Here is a 21,360-nt window from a genome sequence, read left to right on the forward strand (position 1 = left end):
ATCCAGGATATCCCTGAGTTTTGTGGCCTCTTTTCGCACGTTTTCTTCTCTTCGCCCCTCTTTACCAGAACGTTTATCGACTGAACCTTACTTTTATTATTTTTGTCAATAGATCACATCTGCTTGTGGTTATTGTGGGCGATGGTCAGGCCTTGTCCTAAGGAGAGATTGGATGTGCTTGATGGGAACTTCTCACACCTGACGAATAACAACAGTTTAACCAAGCATAAATTATGTATAAATATCAGGTATTCACCTTCATATTCAGGTATGTTGTAGACATGTTATTTTGGGGATGACACCTTCTCAGTAAACTACAGAACCTAGTAATTTGGTTGGGTAGCGTCCCATCCTGGATTCGAGCTCACACTCTTAAACTCGGGCATCTAATCGTCAACCGTCGGCCGTCAAATCCACTCAGCCACCGCGGTTTCAAGAATGATCAGGTGGAAGCCGCAGTGACTCAGTGGGTTTGACGGCTTACTTTGTGTGGATTAGGTGTAATCCCCAAAATAACATTTAAACAATACAGTATCTGAATTGGTGGTATAGTGTAGTCAGGTATGCTCAACTTGTCAGGTGGGAAACTTAGAAACTCCCACCCCCACACATATACCACACACAGACCCACCTTCCGTAAATATGAGTAAATGCACCTAGCACGAAAGCGGAGAAAGATACCCTGAAACAACAACAACATACATAGAAAGTTAGATTTTTCTGACAACGGTGTTATTTTGATATGTTGGATTTCGTTAATGAACAAGGACGACAGTAGGTTTCACAGTGCCAGACGTATAGTTCCTGTTTTCTCCGGCATCCAAAGTACACCAGCGTTAATTAACTCATCCATATTTCATCCAAATGTTACACCGAAAGTAATTATTTGGAAATGTAACCCTATTCTCTTTGTTTTAGACTTCCTTAATTGGACAATTATTGTCGAAATTTGTGTCATTTCTTGAGGGCACCGCACTACTGAGTATATAGACAGCCATTAATGTACTATGATATCATTTCGAACGAATGACGTTAGCCCAGACAGTATATCTTCAAAATAAACTCTTACTGGCACGGAACTTAATTGATGTATACCATACTGACAAACAGTCCTATTTCTAACCCATTAACTATTTGTGTCATAAATCGAATCTTTGTAGATTAATGTTCGCGAAATACGTATTCGACAATTGACAGACCATGTGGGCACGGCGAGTGTGTGTTTTTGTCCAAGAACAAAGGTGACGGAAAATCCATTTTATTGATGTTGTCCGTACAATGGACAATACCAGTGCTGCAGTTGCACAAAATCTCATACAAGGTCTTCATGCCATACAATATCATCTTCCGTGGAACAAAATAGACATGATTGAATTTACTTTTGGACTGTATGGTGTGTGTGAGTGAGTGAGTTTGGTTTTACGTCCCTTTGGGAAATATTCCTGCAATATCAAGGCGGGTGACTTCAGACATTGGTTTCTCACATAGCACCTGTGTGGGGAATCGAATTCGGGCCTTCTCTGAGACAAGAGAACATTTTAAATAATATGCTACGCCACCGCTTTCACCAAACGCCTAACAAAACTCAGGAGGCGTGAGACGTATTTTCGGGTTCGGGTGGTCGAGCTCCAAAATGGCGTCGTGTACCAGTTGCGTAGATCGATGCTCATGTCCCTGGTCATTGGATTGTCTGGTCCAGACTCGATTATTTACAGACGGCCGCCACAATGCTAGAACATTGTTGTGTTTGGCTTAAAGCAACAAACAAACGAACAAACGTTGTAAACGAGTGTATCACCCCCAGACTGACGTGTAACAGTCACCCGACGAAAAAATGTAGTAGCCCCAACGTGTAGTTACTAGCCCCGTTCATGTGCACCTGTTTGCACACTACGTGCGCGTGTAAATGCGTCATGTGAATGCATCTACTTACGTATGCAAATATGCACTACGAGCACATTTACATGTGGTCAGGACACCTTAGGTGCAAAAGCTTATTAAATTTTGTAAATGTGCAACTTTGCCTGTGTGAGTATACTGTGTCATGTCTTCTTCTTCTGCTAGCGGAAGAGTTACGTATTCCGGAAGCAAAACATCACATATGGTCTGACAAACTTCATGATGACATTTATAAAGAGTGGGCTCACAAACACCAAACAAACGCCCCGCAGCTTTAGCTTTTATGCAGAAGATGAAGATATCTGATATATTGCAATTGCTACTTTCATTTGTACAGCCAAAGGCTGACAAGATTAGTCACTAACTTTAATCTATCCTGCATTTGCGTGGAAATATGATCGAAAACCGATTTGTTCATTCGAAAAATATCGTACCAGTCTTTGTCGTCATTAGATTTATTCATGACGTTCCACCGAACAGACTGACCTATTGCAAGAACAGAGCATATCTGATACCATGTTTGTCTTCTTAAGTGCCAGTGATAATAGAATATCTTTCTCTGTTCAATTTCAGAGATAATGTGAGACAATGTTATGCTTTTATGATTCACACTTTCAAGTTTACTCACATAAATTTGCTATTGCAATTTACCATTGCACACATACATACATACATACATACATACATACATACATACATACATACATACATACATACATACATACATACATACATACATACATACATACATACATACATACATACATACATACATACATACATACATACATACATACATACATACATACATATAAATTGTGTGCAGCTTGGGTCTATATATATATTTTGATTCCCCAAATAGTACACTGTGTGACATCCATTTTACATGTCCCCGGTCGTGATATTGCTGGAGTATTGCTAAAAGCGTTGTAAAACTACAGCCAATAACGCGTTTTTGCACTGCAGGCAACCGTGGTTTGCACCTCTTTGCATCCTTATTTATATAGAATATGTTCTGCTTACAGTCATCTTACAACTTGACCTTTCTTATCTATTTATTTCCACCATTCTTTATGTTTTCGTTTCTGCAATCGTCTCCTATTTTAGAATTCACCAAAGCGTTCTGGATTGTGTATTTCACTCCGTAACATCGAGATTTAGAAAACGAGAATGACGACAAAACACAGTCGGAAACCTAAGTCTGCACTCCTTTCCATGGCAACCATTTCTTCTTTAAATAGAATTAATTACATGATTAATCCTTCTTTCCTGATGTCATATTCATCTGCTTCTTGGTGCTTAATGGGGGTAATGAGACATGAGCGAAGCGCACTAAACATTGTGTTAATTAAGGAATCGGCATGAAAGTATTATTTGAAGTGAGATGACCAATGTACATGCTATAGACACGTATGATCATTACGTATCATCGTTGTATGTAGTTCCTGCCTCTTGATCCATATCGTAAGTACGTAACTGTACTGACGTTGTTCACATATAATTGGACATAAATGCTTGTTACTGAATTATAACTAAACGATTTCTTTGCAAAACAAAGCATGCGCAAAATTTGGATAGCCGTCCCGTAACAATGTTCTAGCATATGCTTATCAGTAACCTTGAACAAATTTGATTTTTTTAACTGTTAAGTTCTTGTTAAGGGAGCAGTGTGCAAAGTTTGATCATGTACAAGATAAAAGTAATAGGTAAAGCAATAAATAAACAAAAAAACCTACAAACCGAAGACGATATTAATATCGTAATGCGTGTAATGTCATGCATTCGGTACACAGAGGTAGCGCTGTATATACAACTTAGTGATTTAATTAAAATTTAATATATTATTGAACACGTCGGACTTGTCTTATAGTTTTTACTGTTTGCTGGGTTAGGTACATAGATGTTACAGAACCGTTTCCTCATTCGTTAGAAGTCTGAGAAAACCAGTATCGATTGTACAATTGTGACTATAGCCTGGGTAGATATTTGTTTCAGGAGTATTACAGTAGTATTATGTTGTTTGTGAAAGACTTCCTCTGAAGCAGACAATGCAGTGACTGTCCGCATGCGATGCGATGACAGAACATGTCTTTATGAATCATTGAGAAATAGTGATGACACAAGGTATTCACGAAAAGGGGAGCGTATCCTGCCCCGCTGGTGGCACCTGTCACAAACACATGCTTTGTCTAGACAATTATTCATCTGAAATAGTTTAAGTCAAGGGAAACGGCATCGGGCATAATTGAAATCCTAACAAAAAGAGCACACTCGGATTGTACTTCCAAAGTTATGAAAATCAACACCGACGGCTGGAGCTGTCTGAATATTGCTCGACACGAAGGGGAAGTTGACGAGTAGAAAGCTGAAGTCATCCCGTTTGTCATACAGGTCAGAGCCAAGAATGATCTATTGGTGCGTCATTTAATCAATTCGCACAGTGTCAGTGGTCTATAATGCCTATAGTTGCTACGTGATTTCTGATCGAGGTGTGTTCCATACTCCAGAGGATCGTAATTGTTCATATCCAGATTTCAGAACCTTTCAATTGTCGCGAGACCATCTCACTGAATATATAGACAGTTAATCGATGTATAAACATAGACAACCCAGATTGCTCTAAATACCATCTCAGGCTCAGATAGCACCAGATGTCAGTGAAATGGATACCTGGCACTCCTGGAGTCATGAAATAACGGTGGTGCGGTTACAGAAGTTCAATATCTAATTTGTATCTATGTTTTACACACATTTCTCCGTCGATTTAGGAAGCTGGTCGTGTCGCATTTATCCATCAGAGGATCATTAAATATCATCGTCTTGATCCATGTTCACTTCTCAAGCCGAAACAATTATTAGACGACATCGCGCTATAGACAGTTGTTCGCACTATCTCACACCCCACTTCTCTACAATTATATAATGCATTTCTCTCAATAACACTTTCATCCCTTAGGGAAGCTACCATATAATTTATTCCTAAAAAAATACGCATATAGATTACAACGTTAAAGGTGGTTACATGCAACCAAAAAATCAAACATACTTAAAACACATTTATCACTTATTCATGACATATAATATACACTGCTGCTTTAAAAAAACAAATAAGCAAAATTATAAGCGTACAATCGCGATTCAAAAGTGCAAAATTTTGTAATTGGGCTTACTTCCCCGAAACGAAGCCTTCGGGAGACCGAACCCAGTCATAGCTGGTGGATGTGCACTCAAGTGTAACGACGGCTTCCGATTGGCTGGTTCATTTGCTGATATGCTGAGGGTTCATTGTGTGTACAGAAAGATGATCTGTTTGATGGGCATTTCAGAAGTATGGCGAGTCACAAGAAAGTAAGATTCTTTATGGATAACAACTTCGTTTATGTGTAGTTGATGCGTCATTTCAGTATGGATTCATATACTGTTGTCAAACAAAATCATATACGCTAAAAGAAGTTGTTATCCATGTAGAATGTATATAGAGATGTTAGGTTTTGAAAATACATGTTCTCTGAATTTGCGCTCGATCCAAACAAAAATCATCTCAGTAGAGATGGTAAAGTACTGCGTGGCTGGAATCATTCGTCCAAGTACAAAGCAGGACTTGAAACTGACAAGCGTTTGCACCAGTTTCCATCAGATCCAATCATCCGAAGAAACTGAATGTAGTTTGTTTGCAACCCACAGACATGAAAACATGTCATGTGTATTACACCTGTCTAATTACATAATGTGGCAGAGACGGGACTCGGGTGCACGAGTCATAAATCAATTTGTTTTCTTTATGTCGTATAGTCTGATAGGTGTTAAGTTCAAATTGCACGTGGTCAATGATTGAAGCTGTGTACTGCATGTTGTCTTTAGCAGACAGACAGGCAGACATATAGGTGTGAATAAACCAGACACTGAGCTTTCTCTGTGAGAGAGACTGCTTACCACAATCAACAAGTTTTTCTTACGTAACGAGTAGATTATTTACTTGTTTGTGAACACAACTAAGATTAGACTACTGCTCACGACCTCAGACTCTGGGCATGCATACTGTTTCAAGCGAACCTATTCACTGTGCATGCGTTATGGACGAGGCGCAGCACAGCTGTTGAAACCAGTTTTTCCCTCAGCGCTAGGGGAAATTTAGTGAAACGTTTGAACTCCGATTTCGCGGGATTTTTTTAATCCCGTGTTTTTCAACTTTATAAGCTGAATTGGCATTTTTAATGATTTGTTTCGGTAAGTGCATACCGAAAGGTGCCAGAATCTGCAAAGTTGTGTTTTACGTTGCATGTGACCTTTAAGTTCGGACTAATTACTCCAACATTGCATAAAATCGAGTTTCGCGCCCTCTACCGGCTGAACATTATTTCAAGCGAACCCCAGTTATGTTCCTCTTTACGAATATCCTACCTGTGATTGAAACCAGAAACGTTGTGCATATAATAAAGAAGAAGTTGACATCCATTACAGTTTCTCTTATGTTTAATCAAATTTAAAGTTGATCCCTGTACCACCAGCTGCTCGACAATCCAAGCATGTGGTTCAACGTGGGGATTATTGATAACCTTACATAGACAAGGACATAAAGAGAGATCTGAATATTAAACGATGCCCCGTGTAATAGCATAAAAAATATATACTACAAACAAAAAGTACGGGAACACCGTAAAAAGTCATATATAAACTTGAATTTGGTAATCTCATTTACACTCTAAGACAAGTTTTGCTTAATGGGCATTTTTAAAGACATTCAGTGGAGCACATGACTCAATACTCACTGAATTTGAGTGAAATGAAACATTTACAAAAACAGCAAGAACAAGGGTGCTGAAACGCACCAACACCATGTTTTGATTCAAACGTCGAAATATAACAGCCTAGTGCATGTGGAAGACGGACTTTCCATGCAGCGGGTGGCAACGTTTCCTTTAAAAGAAGCTACAGCTACGATATTGAAGCCTCATAACTTCTTAACAAGGCCATAGCTGGGACAGTTCAGCGCTCACGACAGAAGCAGGGTCATTTCTCTCTTCGGGCGTCTACCTCTGTCATTCACAGCCTGGGTGACAGTTTCCAGACCACAGGAACAGTACAATACAGATCTCGCTATGGGAGACCCAGAACACATCATATGCCGGTGACCGATTTGTTGTGCTCCAAGTCCCGAAGAACCAATTCACAATTGCTAGTGAACAGCTGCCACAAGCTCCAAGGGACGTCTGACTTCCACATACACAAGGTAGTCTGCTGCGTTCCGGTGGTAAACAGGAAATGGTCAAAACGAGTACAGTGTGAGAATTGCAGAACATCTGGATTTAGAAAATTTAATGACATTGGATGGTTTCTCGTAAACTTATAACCTGCGACTACTGTAATATTTCAGGAATAGTACAGAGCTTAATTACTCTTTTCTTATAGATAGAACGCTTGGCTTAATCATCTGAAAGCTTATCGATCGTGACATAACGTGAGACTGGACAGATGTCGCTTCCTTGTTGAAAGTCATTACATAATAACTTCATTCCATGCCTACGGTTGGGTTTGTGTATTAAGAAAATACACCCTGGTCACTGATAACATATGTTTGGTTTGCGATCTGGCATGAAAGTCTATAACTAGTCACCTATATTAATACTATGACCCATGTCTCAAAATAACAAGTCAGTTTATAGATGTCTGAGCCGTTTGTAAGTATACACAGAGTTTTGAAGGTACGGGGTCCATTTGAAGTGGGAAAGGTTTGTCCTAAAACACTAAGAATGCCGGTACGTCTACTGTGTGTTGCCAAGCCTGAACCACTTACCCTTTTCTCGAGTTGCCCACCTTATGCTCATGAATTCGCCTGTGGCCATAAGGTATTTGTGCAAACATGCTACTTGTAAACAATGTCCTGTTACTGCAAGAAAATCTTAACAAGTTCATGGAAATTCATATCTACAACCAGTAGTGAGTGAGTGTAGTTTTACACCGCACTCAGCAATATTCCAGCTATATAGCTATGGTTTGTGAATAATCGAGTCTGGACCAGACAATCCAGTGATGACGAGAGAACAGTATGAGCACCGATCTGCGCAGCTGGAATACGATGACATGTGTCAACCAAATCAGCGAGCTTGATTCAATTAGTCACCTCTTACGGATTACTGCAGATCAGTTCTAATACTGATCTTCACCGGTCTTTAAAACGAGTACAAAGTACATTCTTCTTCCAAATTTGTCTGTATATATGTTGAAAACATCGTGATCATAATATGGATTTCGAAATTGCAGCAAAATTAATCAAGAAATTTCCCTTGAGTTTTGTACAGCTTGACTGCCCTCATAACACTGACAAGGGAGAGGCGAATGCTGCTCAGTCTAATTTCAGTTATATCTCGGCTTGGCAGCTTAATGTGGGATAAAATCCCGGAGTACTACAAGTCACTGACGTACAATATGATGAAAGTCATTATCACAGAGTGGTGCTGCAAAACCAAAGGCAGTTTTAATGGTTTCCAACCAAAGACTGAATCGCTGTACCGCACATTAAATTAGTTAGTGAGAGAGTTTAGATTAACGCCACCCTTTAGCAGTGTTACAGCAATATCACGGCGGATTACAACAGAAACGGCCGCGGGCTTCACACACATTGCTGTACCCATGTGGGGAATCGAACCCGAGTCTTCGGTGTGACGAGCGAACCCCTTAATCATTAGGCTACCCCACCGTCCCGTAACCAGTGTATTTAAGGCTGTAACTAGTCATCTGAAATAGTAACTAAACCCATTTCATGCCCATTGTTTGGTGTCTTTACACCGAACCATATGATCTGCCCGTATACATAACTGCTAAAGCAGATTAGGAAGTTTACATCAAGACTTAGTCGTCGGTATAAACAGTTCAAACAAAATGGCATTATGGTTTCAGCGCCTGTTTGTCATCAGTGTCCGTTTCAAACCGAAGAGGGGCGGCGGAATGCCTAGTTGTTAAAGCGTTCGCTCGTCACGCGGAAAAACCCGGGTTCAGTTCCTTCATATGGGTACAGTGTGTAAAGCCCTTTTCTGGTAACCACTGTCGTGATATTGGTAGAATATTGCTCAAAGCGGCGTAAAACTATACTCATTCACCCACTCAAACACTGTCATACCGACGAAAAAGCCCCAAACATAATCATGGTGCTGCCAGACTCCAAAGATTCACTGTACTTGGCGATATCATATCAGGAATCAATAGACATGATATCATGTTTCTACAGCGACTCCAGAAATCAACGCAATAGAGACAGTGATGCTGCAGTGTAGAAGTGTGGTGTCTTTATAGCTCTAACTAAGAGCGCCCGAGAGCTATACACCAAAGGCAGCTTAATGCTAATTACAGGAAGGACAACAACAAGGACAACAAAGAGACTAAAAGATGGGAGTACAATTGAAGGACGGCTACTAGCTAATAGAATGAGTTAGCTGAAATATATTCAAAGTAGCAGTAAATCTATAGAAATGGGTTTGTGGGTGGTTGGATCGTCATCGCGTTTGTGGTACTATCTTGCCAGAAGGTGCCGTTTCCGCTTGGCTAAGCAGTTGAGTCCGGGACAGGGCGGTGCCATTAAGGGACATTACGTTTTAGCTTCAAAGTAACAAGGTTTTACACTACCAGGCACAACAACTGATTTATAGTTTATAAACGTTGAATGAATCTATTAGACGAATCGATACACATGCGCGTGTTTTGCCACGTGCTCTTTCTTTGGTCCTGTTTCATCGCATGACACGTTTTTGTAATTTACAAAAGAATCAGGAAACGCCCCTGTAGCTTGCTTCTGTTTATCAAAAGATGAATTTCGAAAGATATTTTGATGTATCTCCAGATTTTAAATTGATGTTATCTATATACTAAAACAGATGTTGGACACTTTATCTGTGTTCATGGGTGTTGTGTTGAATGAGGGTAGAATAATTATACATAATTATTAAATTGGAATAGGTATGTTTATCTTAAAGCCTTTAGATGAAACTTAGAGCGAATTATTTGTCACAACCCCATGAATATGTATCTATAACAGGGGCAATTGGGTAGCCTTGTAATAATATCAACAGCGAGCTTTCTCCAGGCTAGATATCATGCTCAAAGCGCACAATCTGATCGTTATTGTTCCGGATAATCAAAGCTATCGCAATAGCACGATGTGTTAGACTATAGCTATCGCAATAGCATGATGCATTAGACTATAGCTATCGCACTTGTTGTTTTCCCTTCAATAGTCATCCCTACCACTTTCCTACTGAGAGGACCCGTGAAGGTCCCGGGGTAGAATAGGCCTTCAGCAACCCATGCTTGCCATAAAAGGCGACTTTGCATGTAAGAGGCGACTAACGGGAATGGGAGGTCAGGCTCGCTGACTTGGTTGACTCATGTCATCGGTTCCCAAAAGCGCAGATCGATGCTCATGTTGTTGATCACTGGATTGTCTGGTCCAGACTCGATTATTTACACACTTCCGCCATATAGCTGGAATATTGCTGAGTGCGGCGTAAAACTAAACTCACTCACTCACTCTTACTGAGAGCTTTATTTGGCGTATATTTACACATACCTTGACAATAGCTCGGTGCTGCACTTTATCCATAACACTGAACTCTTAAGTGTCTCAGGGATGGTGAGGTAGCCTAGTGGTTAAAGCGTTCGCTCGTCACGCCAAAAGCCCGGGTCCGATTTCCCACATGGCTACAGTGTGTGAAGCCCATTTCTGGTGTCCAGCAATATTGCATGACATCATAATGTGAAACCTCACAGTTCGACACATCACAGTGCGACACATCCCATTTCGACACATCACAGTTCGACACATCATAGTGCGACACATCACACTGCAACACATCACAATGTGAAACCTCACAGTTCGACACATCACAGAGCGACACATCCCATTTCGACACATCACAGTTCGACACATCACAGTGCGATCCAGTGGCATCTGTTGCCGGGGCGTCGAACGGGTAGGACGTGTTTTTCGCGAGCTCCTGACCACCCACTAATTAGACCCCAAGCGCAGTGTCGTATGACTAACAAAGGTGGTAAGCACAAGGGTGGCGGCAAGCGAAAGAAAGATTCAAACACCCTCCTAAAGAAGAAAAATGTCCTAACAAGTAAAATATTGATACAGAAGAAAGCATCTTACAGACACTGGAACAAATACGGGCAATGGCGTCACAACAAGGTTACTCTGTGTCGGGTATGTACAACACCGGATTTCCTTTAGGACAGTTTACTACCGCCCCATACACACCCCAGCCCCCGCGGCGGTACCAGTGGCATCCCCACCCAGTAACGTACAGCCTCCCTGGGTAGACCAGCTCTTCCTTGCAATCAGACAGATGGACGATAAATTCCTCGGTAAACTGGACAAGATAGAGAGCAGCATAAGTGGAATCACTAGGAGAGTGGACACAATAGAAAAGGAGCTGCAAGCAATGAGAGAGACTACTGGTAATGTAGAACTAGCAGCAAGTTACCAGGTAGAGAAGTTCAACGAAATGGAGAGTAGACTGGATGGACAGAATCATAAGATTGAGGAGCTGAACAAAACAATAAGCGAGATCGGCAAAGGGGGTAGTGAGACGGACGTCAACACTCTGAAGGAGAGCATCCTCGATATCCAGGCAAGATCGATGCGAGACAACCTCGTTTTCATCGGGCTGAATGAAGAAACAAACAAAGATTGTAAGAAGGTAGTGTCTGATTTTATCTGCGATAAATTAAAGATAGATAAGAATGTTGATTTAGTCAGAGTCCACAGGATGGGGCCCACCCGTAATGACGCTGAGCGTAAGAACAGACCAAGACCAACTGTGGCCTAATTCGCAGATTACAGAGACCGCACATCGGTGAGACAGGCGTCATTTGAGCACCTGAAAGGTACTAGATACTATGTTAATGAGAAATAATCCCCAAGGAAATAGAGGAGCGCAGAAAGGTACTGTACCCAGTTAGAAGGGCCGCTTATCAGGCAGGTGACAGAGCTGTGCTAACAGTCGACAGATTGTACATTAACGGACAACTCTATACCCCAGGTAAAGCTGTGCCCAGCTCCAAATGTACCACCCTAACCAGACCGCACCAAGTACAAGAATTATGGCAACAAAGGACCCAGACCCAGGAAACCAGCTGCCACGAAGTCGATGGAGGGCTCCGCCTAGGACAACGCCGAATACACAGCTCACCAATGCAAGCTTAAAACCATGTCCCGTAATGTCTGTGGCATACGTACTAGTCTTTCAAATCCGGATTTTGTGAACATGTATGTGCTTTTGACATTTTGTGTTTTACTTAGACCAAAATGTGTGATTTAGATAATGTGGACATCGAAGGGGTTGACGTGCATACTAATAATAGGCCGAATGATGGGAGAAAACGTGTTTCTGGTGGTATTATGATAGCAGTTAATAAACGGTTAAGCAACCGTGTTAAGATACTACCACAAACTAATGACATCTTACTTTGGTGCAAGATAAGTGGTCATATACTGAGACTTGAAGAAGACCTTATACCTGGATGTATATACATACCTCAGGAGGGTAGTAGGTATGCTTCCAAAGAACACTTTCCGGAACTTGAACGGGACATCATAACTACGTGTAGCCAAACCAGATATGTGGGTGTTGCTGGGGACCTGAATTCACGAGCCAGTGACTTACCCGATTATGTAGAAATGGATGCATTTGTCGCACGTGATATAGACGATAGCATGCTCTAATCAGCGAGCTTACTTAAAATGCTGGAGTTAACTTAGTTAGAGAATCAATGGACCGTTCAACAAACTCACATGGTTATAAACTGTTAAACGCATGTAAAAACACGAGCTTGTTCATCGCAAACGGAAGGAGACAAAAACATTGGACTGTTAACTTGTAAAGACGCGAGTGGAGTAGATTACTGTATAGCAAAAGCAGATCTATTCCATTCCATAACGGAATTCAAAGTGTGTGAATATGACCCCTGTTACTCCGATGTACATTCATGCACAACAGATATTTCTGATACAGTTACTAAAGAAGTTCCGGCTTCAGACGTGCCCGAAAGGACTAAAAGTGTCGTTAAAAAGTGGATCCAGCTAAACAAGATGCATTTGTGCAACATTTTGATCAGATATTTATAGAAGATATTTGTGAGAGAATTGATGAACTGGATGTGAGCAATGCTGAGGAATGTATTAATATTGCTACCAATCTTGTCAATGACAAGCTAGTATCGGCAGCAGTGGCTACTTTGGGCAGTAAAAGGAAACGTAATGTATTCAAATCAAGTTCCAAACCATGGTTTACTCCGCAATGCAAACTGGCACGTAAACAGTATCATAACTGCAAAAAAAAAAAAACCCAACAGTATTGTAAACTTAATTGTGTCCAGAATAGATCGGCCTTTTTTACAATCTAGTAAACGATACAGTAAAACTCTCAAAAAGGCTTATAAAATTTATAAGTGCAAGTGCACAAATACCCTACGGGAAGCAAAAGATAAAAACCCTAGGTTTTGGACACTACTAAAATCTTTTAAGAATAAGCCCGATAAGCCTTCAATTGATGTAAATATATTATATGATTATTTTAAAGAGTTGAATGGATGTGATTTTGATGACAATGTTAGCGTGGATGTGAGTGATTAGCCTGTTAACGAGGAACAGTGACATAACTGAAGACGAGATTCTCTCAGCTGTAAGCAGGTTACATAACAACAAAGGTTGTGGTGTAGATGAAGCCGGGCGTGGTGTATAATGTCCAGCCACTGGGCTGCTAGTCACAACAAGCACAGTTCTAGATGAATGATGAAATTTATTGCAGTGTCAAAGTTGGGAGGAAGGCTGAAAAAGGAGAACCTCTCTGCTGTAAGAGTTCATGCAGAATGCATTATGACAGGATGGTATTTATGTGGTTACAACTAGTGGTTATATCCACCACCATGCTACATAGACAACATGTATAACGAGTATATAAAGGCAACCACCCATGTTTTAATGCCTGTGTATGTAAAACTTTACAATTGTGTGTTTAACAATGGTGTAATGCCTGAAGCTTGGCTGATCGGTTATATAAAGCCAGTCTATAAAAACAAAGGGGACCCTTCTCAACCACGTAACTACCTCTTTGTTAAGTTGTTTAGGAAAGCTTTTCACTTCCATTATAAATGCACGACTCCAGAAGTATTCAGACAATGTTGACCTAATAAGCAAGACACAAGTCGGCTTTAGAAGCAAATATTCAACATTGGATCAAATTTATGTCCTGAAATCACTAATTGGCATTTATCAAAATTTCAAAAAGAAATTGTTTTGCGTTTTCGTGGATTTCAGTAAAGCTTCTGATACTGTCAGGAGAAGCGGTCTTTGGTACAAATTAATTCAAAGTAATATCGATGGAAAATGTTTCTGTATAGTAAAGAATATGTATGAACGTATAAAATCTAGAGTTGTACATGCCGATGTGGAAACAAATGCTTTCCCATGTAAGAGCGGTGTTAGACAGGGTGAAAATCTATCTCCCTTCCTTTTTGCTTTGAATATAAATGATCATGAGTGTTTTCTTTATGAACATGACATAACTGGCCTCGAACATGTAAATAAAATTATTGAGGACCAGCTTGGTATTTTCATGAAATTGTTAATGTTACTTCATGCTGACGATACTGTCATCTTAGCGGAAACAAGCGATGGGTTACCGAAATCCTTGAATGTGTTTGAGCAATACTGTAAAGAATGGAAACTTAGTGTGAATGTAGAAAAAACAAAGGTGGTCATATTTTCAAAAGTATATTGTCGGAAGAAATACACTTTTATGCTAAATTGTTCAACTATTGACATCTCAAATGAATATCTGTATCTTGGTGTGATTTTCACTGGTAATGGTCGGTTTGCTAGAGAAATCACACGCCTTTCTGTACAAGCTAATAAGGCAATGTTTGTTATTTTCAAAAGCATTCGCCAACTTGAGATTCCGATAGACTGCCAATTGAAATTGTTAAATAATCTTGTAAAACCAATCTTTCTCTATGGCGCCGAAGTGTGGGGATTTGAAAATGTTGCCATCATCGAACGTGTCCATGTTAAATTTTGTAAATACAACTACCTTATCACTATAGACGCTGGATATCTAAATTTAGAACCTCAAACCACAGGTTGCCCATTGAGACTGGACGTTGGTACGGTATAGAACGATATAACAGAACCTGCCAACTTTGTGCATCACCTGCCTGTGATGAACTACACTTCCTATTATATTGCCCAGCACTCAGAGCCCTCAGACATAAATTTCTTCCTCAATATTTCTGTAAACACCCCAATATTGAAAACATTGTGTATCTAATGAAATGTGACTATTTACCGCTTAATTCAAAAATTGCCAGATTCATCAAAACAGGACTTTGCTCCATGTCTTAATATACATAAAATTGCTGTATGTTCTCTGTGTCACCTTATGTGATTTTTGAGAATAATTTTTCTGTTCTGTTCTGACACATCACAGTACGACACATCACAGCGGCTACTGGAGACTGTTAACAAAGGTTGGGTTTGGATCGAGGAGGTGTTTTCTTCAATGTGATTAGTGAGGTGAGCTTGGGCAAATTTGTTTAGACACGAGTAGACTAAAGTGTCGCGAACCGATCCGTCGATTTTTTTTCAGAGTAGTGAAATACATTCGACGGCTGAGCACTGTAATCGTGGCTATTGATTAGTTATCAAAATATTAGGCCACACCCGAAAGAAAGACGCCCTGGGTGTTGAGTGGTTTGACTCTCTTAATTGTTTCTACTTATGTACTTATCTTTGCCTACTCATATGACATAATGAGAAATTCATGCATTAAATATATGTATGAGCTAACTTTAATTTTCTTACTTTTGTACCAAACTGATATTGATGCCTTAAATAAATGCGTTCATAACGATAGATAGGACAAACCATGATACAGTAATAGGGAGGGAGGACTCAGTCAAGTCTCGTTAATCCTATAATTGGCTCTACCGGATTAACGATTGGTAACAAATTTCATAAGAGTAATTTACTCCAACGTTACTCCTCGTTAATCCGACAACATGGTCTCTGCCTGATTGTGCCGGATTACTGAGACTTGACTGCATCTCATACTGAAAGCTAAAGACGTCGTCCAAACATCCACCATACCAGAACTTGGTATGACCTTGACCTCACTCTTTACACACTGACCAGCTAAAGAAACGCAACTTATAATATACACAAGGATACTATATCTAAATCTGCATTCAGTAAATGAAATGTCATTCATTGACACATTTTCAGTTTGCAGGACTGTTACATCACTAAAAGGAAAATAAACATTCATGGAAAAGTCAAGTTAGAGAGTTGGTTTACCTGAAATATGTGATAAATACATTTGACTAAGTTGAAGGTTCGTACTTCAGCTTAGGTTAGTAAAAGATTTATACACTTGTTTATAGAGTTTGTATGCATCCAGAGGTAAATGGCGACGTTTAAATGTAAATTACTTAGGACAAACCATCACAAGAAAACACAGTCATCAATATCCTCCGCCAAAAATATTTTAATCAGAATTCCAAAAACTATCAAAAGGCAACAGCACATCACCAATCTGTGTGTCACGTTTGGTGAAAAAATATTGAACGGTTTTAGAGTTCTGCTCCGGAAAACATAAATGTTCACGGACGGACGGGGTGCATTTCAATACCGCATTTTAAATGCGTTGCGAGCGATATAATAACATGATATTCATCCTCTATGTCATTACTGCGAAAAGGACATAATCAGTTTTAAAGCCAATTTTGGTCTAGCTATGGAATCCGAGAAGGGACATTGTCGCCCTCTCAAAAACAAGCAAAATGAGGCAAAAATTAACCAAAGCGCGACAATGCGACAACGCGACATTTCGCCTGTTTGTCGCATTGTCTCGATGTCGCGTGTCGCGTTTCGAAAAACATTTTCTCTGTTCCTCCAAAGTGCGACACGCGACATAGCGACACTTTTCAAGGTCAAAATATGTCGCGTTGTCAGTTATATGTATATTTTTTCACTATGTAGGAAGATATGGACAAGAGTTAGGGTCATGCTTCATGTAGTCTAATTCGATACAAGCCGACTCCTTAAACAATGAACCTTGACTCTCACAGTGTGTTAAGACGGTCTTAAAATCAACCTATTAGCACAGAACCACGCAAGCATGATTCGACTGATCTGCACCGCTGACTGTTCGACGGATTAGACCGTAATCGACAAAAAGTAGGTTTGCTAACAGGACGCCTGGTGGACGCCAGTGTCGGGAATTGAGAATATCGGATCCGACTTGGATAATAAAGAAACCTTTTGCAGACGCATTCTTATGAAAAGCCGATTTAGGGGTAGGTATATGTATATCGCCTCCGAAAGGCCTGAAGAAAACAAAAATTGATCTGATAACTTTTGATTTATACATTTTAAGGGGTTGGGATTGCGTAACCTTTTTACTGTCAGCGGATATTAAGTAATCGATCTTGTACTTCATGGACGCAAGCTTTCTGTTGCAAAACGTTCATCGCATATTCTGACATGCACGTGCGTAACCCACATCACTATACGTCACTATACGGCTGTTGATCCAGGACGTGTGATTATTGCTCTCAACAAGTTTGTCTCATACGATCGTATTGAACTTCGATCCTCATAGTTTCAAATCAATATGAACGCTGTCGTGCACCATGTCTTGTATGTGGGTTGTAGTCACGGGATACGCGGCAGACTGATCAATGTAACTTAGCGCGAACAAAGGACGAGCGTTTTAACGTAGAATTGAAACTTTTTGCTGTTGTAGAAAAGGGAGGACCTTTCAGTCAAGTCTCGTTAATCAGACAACTCGGCTTTATACGTAACAAATGTAATTTACTCCGACATCCTCGTTAATCCCACAATCGGTTGTCTGACTGACGATGTCGGATTACCGAGACTTAATTGTATCTCATACTGAAAGCTAAATACGCCATCCAAACATCCTCCATAATGCTAAAGAAACGCAAGTTTCCAAAACATAAAAGTAAGCGGTCATGTTCATGTCTTCTATCTAAAAAGGTGTTGCGGTTTGTTTTGTTAATATATGTGTTGTGTACACATTTCGGCTCCATGCCTGTCCAACCCCATTTTCTGGGGCTGTAACGATGCATCGCACTATCGATGCAGTGCAGTTGTTGAGTTTCCGATAGCAAATATTCTATGCTAGAAACGAAAAACTCGGTTCATCGATTGTATGTGTGGCAGTTCGATAGTTTAGTAATAAACTTCCGTTGATAAATGCGCAGCGCAAAATACAGGATGTTTGGGTTCATAGTTGCACCTTCATTGAGTTTATGTTTCACGTTTTTGCTTGATCAAGGTTTCCAGTTTCCTGTCAGTTTGTATTAAGTAGTATACTTTCATTGGTGAATTGACTTCAAATGAGACAAATCAAGGAGATACAAAATACCGCAATAGTATGTTGCATTAGACAATAACTATCGCAATAGCCGTTTTCCCCTCATCAGTCACCCCTACCATTTTCCTACTGCGAGCTTTATTTGGCGTATATTCACACACACCTAGACAATAGCTCGGTGCTGCACTTTATCCATAACACTGAACTCTTTAGTGTCTCAGGGATGGTGAGGTAGCCCAGGAGGATCGTTCGCTCGTCACGTTTCTCGTTTCCCCACATAGACACAATCTGTTAAGCCCGTTTCTTGTGTCTTCTACCGTCACCAGTGTGTCACCAGACCGTCACCAGTGTGTCAGAAAAGACAATCTTTTCACAACTAAACAAATATCTTGTGACGAATTCTAATTCGCTAGCTCATCCATTTACTCCGAAGATAAAGCCCAAAGGATAAGTATATCATTTACGACTTTAAACTTACCGTTTAAAATCTAGAAAAGTTTGCGGGAATTGAGTTATCGAATGTCCATGCTTAATAAACAGGAGACTTTGACTTTACTACAGAGTCAGTAGAACCATAAGGCAATATCATCACGTCCCAGGCCTCTGACTCGGGGTCGATTATTTAACATTAACACACACACAACCCATGTCTGGATTAGCGCTTCCAGTAGACCTGATTCCAGTCTATCGATCTGTTAAGCGTGATATAAGAGGCAAAGGACGTCTTCCTCCAGTCACTACAACTCACTGCGGTAATTTAGACGGCTGTTGGTAGAGTTACTCTTCATGCTGCAGGGCTCCGGCTGTGTGCCACAGGACACTTCTCGTCGTTACTGATATCGGAATGTCAGGAAGTTGTTAAGGGCATTTGGATGTGAAAGCATGCTTTTTCTCCCTGTGGTCCAGGGGTTGGTATTGGGAATTATACTGAATGATTTGTCTCAAACGGAAATCAACGAACTTTCTTCAACTCTAATGTCGATGACAGACTTTAACAAGGAACGGACGTGGTTTACAAACAAGTCACTTACTGCTCTCCTCAACGTAAAAAGTAATTGTTCATTGTAATATTCTTCTTCATAACGACACAAACGGATGTATCTGAGCCCCATAAGACACTGAATCTGAAAGGAACTGTCCTCAGTTAAAGATGTCTCAGTTTTTCGACGCTTCGGAAGTGCCTGAGGAAAAGGGTGAAAAGATACCCGTTTCTCTGAAATGGTACCAGTGCGGCAATCTTGACTCTTCGCAAGGCAGGCGTAATAACGCCGCACTCATCATGGGGGTAGCCTTGATGCCAGTCATTGTCATGATCATCCAGAACCTCATCAACGTCTACAACAGTTCAAGCCACGTCAACAAAATGATAGACCTGAGGGGTCAGATTCTGTTCAGTACCGAGACAGGCGCCGTCGTCCATTTCCTGCAGATCGAGAGGGGGACGTCTGCTTTGTACTTAAGTAGCAACGGGGATCCAGACGTCTTACAAGGTAGGAATTTTTCCTGTTTCCCTGAGTGCTCACATGGACATACTCGACATGACACACTCATCCACACACCCCACCCCCACCCCCCGTCTCTCTCTGACGGCCGAGTTAATGTTATTGTAAACACAACACCTTTTCAATGGTACTGATGCCCTCTTCACGAAAGCTATCAGATTGGCAGTTAAAAATCAGCGATGTTTATGAGAACAAAAACAACAAAAGACCACGATCCCCACCCCACCCCTCTCTCTCTCTCTCTCTCTCTCTGTCTCTCTCTTATGCCAAATTTTGTTTCTAGCAGTGCATGTTGCACGTGTTACCTAGGGAACCATACGCCTTAGCCCTTCGCCCAGTTATGGCCTTACTCAGATTCACCCAATCTCTCCTTCTGACGTTCTCTCACTTGCTGTGTTCTTTCTGTGTGTCTCCTTCCTTTTCTCTCCCCTCTCCCTTTTCCTTATTTCAAAACCCATCAACCCCGTCTCTCTCTCCCCTCGGATTGTAGGACAATACTGGAATGTCACAGTTTATTTTCCAGGCATCAGTTAATGGCAATTACAGAGCTGTTATAGGCAGTGAACGTCGACGTCTCGATCGAGATCAGGCATTAGCAGCAGATCGTAAAAATGTTGCCATTCCATGTAAAAGAACACGCTGGGGAGCATCTGTGCTGAGGTAAAATGAGCTATATGAGTCTTATGTTCTCTCATAACGCACATGTATTACTGAAGGAAGTCATACTCGTATATCTTGAACAAAGCAGATCTGCGTCAGCCAGTAAGATGTAGGTAAGACAGAGATGACGTACAGTGAAATATTTTATAGTTTGTAATATTCTGTCCCTGTATTGTCGTTGTCAAGGTTCAGGGGAATATGAATCTCCTCTTTTACGAAATGTCACACTTTTAGACCGAGAACCAAAGTATATCTTGAACAAAGCGGATCTGCGTCAGCCAGTAAGATGTAGGTAAGACAGAGATAACGTACAGTGAAATATTTTATAGTTTGTAATATTCTGTCCCTGTATTGTCGTTGTCAAGGTTCAGGGGAATATGAATCTCCTCTTTTACGAAATGTCACACTTTTAGACCGAGAACCAAAGTATATCTTGAACAAAGCAGATCTGCGTCAGCCAGTAAGATGTAGGTAAGACAGAGATGACGTACAGTGAAATATTTTATAGTTTGTAATATTCTGTCCCTGTATTGTCGTTGTCAAGGTTCAGGGGAATATGAATCTCCTCTTTTACGAAATGTCACACTTTTAGACCGAGAACCAAAGTATATCTTGAACAAAGCAGATCTGCGTCAGCCAGTAAGATGTAGCTAAGACAGAGATGACGTACAGTGAAATATTTTATAGTTTGTAATATTCTGTCCCTGTATTGTCGTTGTCAAGGTTCAGGGGAATATGAATGTCCTCTTTTACGAAATGTCACACTTTTAGACCGAGAACCAAAGTATATCTTGAACAAAGCGGATCTGCGTCAGCCAGTAAGATGTAGCTAAGACAGAGATGACGTACAGTGAAATATTTTATAGTTTGTAATATTCTGTCCCTGTATTGTCGTTGTCAAGGTTCAG

The 21,360-nt window shown here is 40.6% G+C and overlaps 1 protein-coding gene across 1 annotated transcript in view; it reads left to right on the forward strand.

Annotated features, from left to right (window-relative positions):
* Window positions 1–19,365: 19,365 nt before the first annotated feature.
* Window positions 19,366–21,360, forward strand: part of LOC137268665 (uncharacterized) — a 37,892-nt gene continuing 35,897 nt past the window's right edge. Inside the window, exon 1 of the mRNA XM_067803253.1 lies at window positions 19,366–19,780. Coding sequence (XP_067659354.1) covers window positions 19,441–19,780 — 340 coding nt within the window. The 5' untranslated portion in view covers window positions 19,366–19,440. The remainder of the gene's footprint in view (window positions 19,781–21,360) is intronic.

Source organism: Haliotis asinina, chromosome 16 (assembly GCF_037392515.1).
Source record: "Haliotis asinina isolate JCU_RB_2024 chromosome 16, JCU_Hal_asi_v2, whole genome shotgun sequence".
In the NCBI taxonomy this organism is placed as follows: domain Eukaryota; kingdom Metazoa; phylum Mollusca; class Gastropoda; order Lepetellida; family Haliotidae; genus Haliotis; species Haliotis asinina.